At 39.1% G+C, this 5,695-nt stretch overlaps 1 protein-coding gene across 5 annotated transcripts; it reads left to right on the top strand.

Annotated features, from left to right (window-relative positions):
* Positions 1 to 530: 530 nt before the first annotated feature.
* Positions 531 to 5,419, top strand: LOC109158420. 5 transcript variants are annotated; one of them, XM_019306343.1, is made up of 6 exons: positions 538 to 2,466; positions 2,652 to 2,712; positions 3,042 to 3,262; positions 3,674 to 3,943; positions 4,043 to 4,747; positions 4,970 to 5,419. In XM_019306343.1, exons 3-6 carry the CDS (start codon positions 3,046 to 3,048, stop codon positions 5,011 to 5,013), a joined length of 1,236 nt encoding a protein of 411 aa, XP_019161888.1. In that variant the 5' UTR covers positions 538 to 2,466; positions 2,652 to 2,712; positions 3,042 to 3,045; the 3' UTR covers positions 5,014 to 5,419. The 5 variants fall into 5 exon arrangements, 4 of the variants coding, with proteins under 4 accessions (XP_019161888.1, XP_019161876.1, XP_019161886.1 ...); XM_019306331.1 differs by having other exon boundaries at positions 2,840 to 3,262; XM_019306341.1 differs by having other exon boundaries at positions 2,456 to 2,466; positions 2,676 to 2,712; positions 2,840 to 3,262.
* Positions 5,420 to 5,695: the final 276 nt, after the last annotated feature.

The raw sequence follows: 5,695 nt of genomic DNA, 5'->3' as shown, positions 1-5,695 counted from the left end.
TAATTTATAATTATATTATTATTATTATTATTATAATTATTATTACTATTATTATTATTATATTATTTTCTTTTTTCTTTTTTCTTTTTTCCCCTTCTTTATGCACACAAATTTGTTGGTGTTGTTGTTGTTGTTATTATTAAATTATTATTACTATTATTATTGTTGTTGTTGTTGTTGTTGTTATTTTTATTATTATTGTTGTTGTTGATGTTATTTTTGTTATAGAAATGTACAAAAGCTATTTAGGACGATTGTATTTAACAAAATAGAAAATTAGAGAAATGAAGAAATGAAAAAAGAAAACTAGATAAATGAAGAAATAGAAAATTGAAAATGAAAAAACAAAAAAAATGAAGTAAACGACCCCAAACATTCTCCGTCCCTATTCCCATTTCCCGAAAGTTTTTTACATCTCAGTCTCTATCGGGGTGGCGATTGGAGATTCCCGTCAGGAACGGCGCATATTGCTAATTTGCTATCCCTAATTTGAATAGCGAATACTGGGAGTACGGATCATGGAACAGTAAAGAAATGAAGCTGCGATCACCTGCAATTCGCTTCCCATACACCCTAGGCAACTTGACTAAATCAGTCAACCACTGCTTATACCGCGCTATAACGACTCATAACTACCTTTCCAAGTACGCAGAAAACTATCTTGCTTCCTGTAGCTGCAAAAGCCAAAGCTTCACTGTCAATGGTGAAGAAGGAGATATTATTGATTTAGACGTTCTACCTCGACTACAGAAACATGGGTTTTTCACAGACGCGTTCCTACTAAACAAAGTTGTATCCACATGCGCGAAAACGGCGTCTTTAACAGCCGGCTTTCAGATCCATTCTCAGATTATCAGGCTGGGTTTTGCCTCAAACCTGCATATCAACACTTCTCTCGTTGATATGTATGGGAAATTTGGGACCCTTTCGTTAGCTCAGAAGCTGTTTGATGAAATGCCCGAAAAGAATGCTGTCACTTGGAATGCGTTAATTTCGGGATATGTGGATGCCAGCTGCTCTGAGATTGCCCTGGGAGTGTTTGTGAATATGCTGAGGGAGGGTGTTGATCCGACACCGTTTAGTGTTTCGACTGTTTTGGTAGGGTATATGCAGCTCGAAGCGTTTGAACTTGGGGCTCTGTTGCATGCTCTATCTGTGAAAGCTGGGTTCAATTCTCAGGTGCGGTAGGGACTGGTTTGATTGATATTTATTCGAGATGTTTGAATATCGAGGCTTCGAGGAGAGTGTTTGATGAAATGTGTTATAAGAATGTTACTGCTTGGACTTCAATGTTTACTGGATATGCTTGGAATCAATGCAAGTTTGATGCTATGATTTTGGTGAAAGGAATGTTGTTCGTGGGGATTAAACCAAACTACAAAACTTATACTAGTTTACTCAGCTCGCTTTGTTGCCCACATGACTTGGTTCACTGCAAGCAAATACACAGTTTGGTGATTCGAGAAGGCTTAGAATTGGCCCTTCACTTAGCAGCCACACTGGCATCTATATATTCAGCATTTGGTTGTAGCTTAGAAGATTTCTATCATCTCTGCTCTAACATTACTGTGTGGAACCAACTCACATGGAACGTCGCTATTTCTGGATTTTCGAATTTGGGAGCTGTGGATAAAGCTTTGATAATCTTTGGTAAAATGAGGCGGGCAGGTTTTGCTGGCGACTGTTTCACATTTACGAGCATTTTGAAAGCAGTTGGGGTTGTTTCAGGTCTCGAAGAGGGGCAGCAGACCCATTGTTTATCTTTAAAAACGGGGTGTGACTCACATGTTCGTGTTCAAAATGGGCTTCTTTCCATGTATTCCCGATGTGGAAAGCTCGAAGGTGCAGAGAGAATTTTCTCAGGAATGGAGAGACGGGATTTAATCTCGTGGAATTCACTTCTCACATGCTATGCTTATCACGGCTCTGGCAGGGAAGTCATTACATTGTTTGAACGAATGAAGAGTAGTGGTATTAGACCGGACTTGACCACATTCCTCGTTGTGATTTCCGCGTGTAGACATGCTGGATTAATTCATGAAGGACTCGAGTTCTTCGATCTGATGATCACCGAAGATTCTCTGCCTCCACCTAAGGTAGAGCATTACGCTTGCATTGTGGATCTCTACTGCCGGGCTGGTCTTCTACATGAAGCAGAGGGCTTAATTAAGCAAATGCCAATCGAACCAGACCCCTCGGTGCTCAAAGCTTTACTGAGCGCCTGTCGAGTCCATGACAACAAGGAAATTACCCTACGCTGTGCTAGAAAGCTCGTTCAACTTTGCCCCGATGATGTTGCAACTTATGTACTGCTAGGGAATGTACTAGCAACAGGAGGGAATTGGAATGACGCGGAATTAGTGCGCAAGGACTTGTGTGATCGAGGGGTGAAAAAGGATCCTGGTTGTAGCTGGATATGACGCATTTCTATTTTTTTTGGTGCGCCAGAGGGGCCGAGGCCCCAAGGTTAGTAGACTCTTCTAGTAGCAATGCCGTGAGCGTCCCTTTTCAATACCGTAATTCTTAGTATCCTGACTTAAGAACCTTCCTGACTTTGAATATGAATCCCCATATTTTGTTTCTGTACATAGCTAGCTGATCTGTTTTTCTGTCATTTCCTGATTCTTTATTCATTTGTTCTTTATTTTCAGAATGAATCTTGAACATTTTTACAGATGAAGCTGGGTGGACATTTGTTCATATTGATTGCAAGTTAGTATTATTTGATCTGTTTAGATTATATGAAATATCTTGAAGATTATGGCAATTTAGAATTTTTTGATTATTTTTTCTTCAAATCTTACAGTGTGTTGGTACTTTAATTTGTTGGTATGACCAGGTCAATTGTTGGTACTTTAATTTGTTGCCATATGTTGAAAGGGTGTACGCAGAGGTCAATTCTTGGATCAAATGACACCTTGTTCCCCTCCCACAGACACACCCGACAAACATGCATTAACACATGATGCTTTGCTCTTAAAACCTTGTACTAATTTCACAGAGAAGAAAGAAACTTCAAGAATTTCGAAAATTCTATGCAGATCAATGGCTCAACTGGATCGAAAATCGTCTGAGAGCTTCAAGAATTCCAACTCTCCAGCTTTCAAGAATTCCAACTCTCCAGCTTTCAAAAATTCCAATTCTCCAGCTTTCAAGAATTCCAACTCTCCACTCAAGAATTCCAATTCTCCAGCTTTCAAGAATTCCAACTCTCCAGTTTTCAAGAATCCCAACTCTCCAGCTTTTGAACGACATATACAAGGTTTTTTTTTTTTTTTTTTTTTTTTTTCAACTCTTAGGCTCTGTGTGGCAGAAATTATTTAGGAGTTTATAGCTTCTTACTCTGTTTGGTAATATTACAAAAATAAAATAACAACTTAAAATAATAACTTATTTTGAAACGCTACCACCTTCAAAAATAAGCTAGTAGCTTCTAAACTATTTTTTCCATCTTTATCGTTATTATTTTAACCTGTACCTTTCCAAATTAAAACTCTTTTGGAATTTTTTTTCTCCTATTTTTTTTATTCATCTTCGTTATGCAACTCCTTTACCGCCAAGCATCCTCCTTGTCTTCATTCGAACAACTGGGACCATTTGAATTATTACAAAATGAGCCCCATATGAGGTTATTTATGTGTTTTTTGACATGTTATTTTGTGCTTAACTTTAGGTGATGAAAGGGTGTTGAGTCCATTTGCGTCCCCAAACCAGAAGTGTTATGATCTAGAAGAAGCTTCCCCACACCAGCAAAGTAGCAAGAGATCTGTTCTCACAAAAGTGAAAGAAAGGGCAAGGAAGCTGCGGCACAGTTTTAGTGGCAGCAGGAAGAAGCATGATAACCAGGGTCATGGCGACGTCAGCACACCGACATGGGGTGTCACCTTAGAGGACGAGGATGAGGACGATGAAGATGAAGATCCAGAATATCTTGGAGCTCCAAGTAGGTACCAAATGGTTCGATCTTTAAGGTAGTAATGTCTTGACTAGCCACATTACGCAATTAAGCTTATATATATGCGCGTTTCTGTTGGGTGATCAGTGTATGAATCAGAACTGGCACCTGATTCCTATAAAGAAACTGCACGACAACACCCCCGAGCAGATCCTATGTTTTTTGAGAGGAATGCTTCACCCCAATGCGTACAACATTCGCAAGAATTCGAAAATGAGAATGGAAACGAAAGGTCTGATAGCTCGAATAATGTGACAGCAACCTCAGGTGCAACTCAGGACATTGATTCTAAGTTTTTAGGTCTGAGTATTAAGAACACAAGGGAGCAGTCATCAAGAGATTGGAAAACCGGGGAGAATTCTGATCATCCTGCTGGCTTGGCGAAATTCGGGCAGAATGGCGAGGGAAGAAAAGATGAGGTACAGCAAGGGATAATCACCCCAACAAGATGGGATAAAGGGGTATCAGTGAAGGAGTACTTCATGAACAAGCTTGAGCCCGGGGAAGACGAAAAAGCACTCTCAAAGGTCATCTCTGAGGCCATGAGTCCCAGAAGAGCTCCAGGAGAAATGGGAGTGGTGGAGAAAGTGAGGGAGGTTGTCAATTCATTTCTCCGGCCTCAAGAACCCTCTTCTCATTCCAATCCATCATCATCATCATCATCTTCCACCACTACTACAAACCCGTCGCTTTCCAGAATTAAAACCTCCATCAGCAACACAACTTCATCACCCAAAGCTTCCACTGAAAACTCATCTCCAATCATCCCTGTATCTACCAACCTTGATGAAGGTAACTACTATACCACTACGCCAAAAGCTATAGCTAGTAGCAGCAAAGGCGTAACTTTATTTCCTGGGCCACATTTTCGAAAGGCAGGGTGCTGGACTTGGCCCTTCAGGGGCCTTCGCCCAACAATCCCCAAGCCTATTGGCGTTGGATTTGGCCTTTCAGGCCTCCGCCCAACATATTACTTGTGTTAATAATGGCAATCTGATGAACATTTTTCTGCAGCTTGTGATGAACAGGTTCATGCAAGGATACCCCAAACAAACTGATCAAGACAGTACTTTGAATGTAACTACATATAGCAGGGAGTGAATTATTATTTGGATTCAGTGTAAAAAGTAGGAAGAAATCATCTGCTACCTCTCTCAGTTTTTATGGACCCTCTCTTTTTTCCTTTGGCTGAAAGAATTTGTATTAGTTGTTTCTCTATCTTCCCTTCTACAGAACTGTTAGCATTTTATAGGTAAGATGTAATGATTAATTAATTAATTTTTAAGGAATAATAATAAGAGTGGCTGACATGATCTCTCAGCACTTCAGTTTAGTGATTCCTCTCTATAGAGGATACAATTAAGCATTATTATTTTTGGGAGAAGAAGGAGAAGAGGATACAAGCATTTTCTTTAACTATAGTTTAACAATTTTGGACCTTTATTGGCCCCAAAGGCCCTTTTATTGGATGCAGGGTATTTTTGTAATGGGCATTCCTAAATGCTTTTGACTCATTTTTTTAAAAAATGTTCTTGGTTAGCAATTTTGTAACATATTATCGTATTTGTTTACCTACTTTTGCTATATATCTTAATATTGGATTCAAATTCTTTAATAATCATAAAACTCATTATCCTAACAATTATTATTGTGTGGATCATGGTCCACACAACTGTGTGGACCATACTATCAAATAATGTATATTCAGTACACAAATAATGAACTTTTAATATATTAAAA

The sequence above is a fragment of the Ipomoea nil genome, unplaced genomic scaffold (assembly GCF_001879475.1).
Source record: "Ipomoea nil cultivar Tokyo-kokei standard unplaced genomic scaffold, Asagao_1.1 scaffold0302, whole genome shotgun sequence".
NCBI classification, from domain to species: Eukaryota; Viridiplantae; Streptophyta; class Magnoliopsida; order Solanales; family Convolvulaceae; genus Ipomoea; species Ipomoea nil.
Note: the sequence above shows the minus strand (reverse complement) of the source record. Positions and strands in the feature narration are given on the sequence as shown.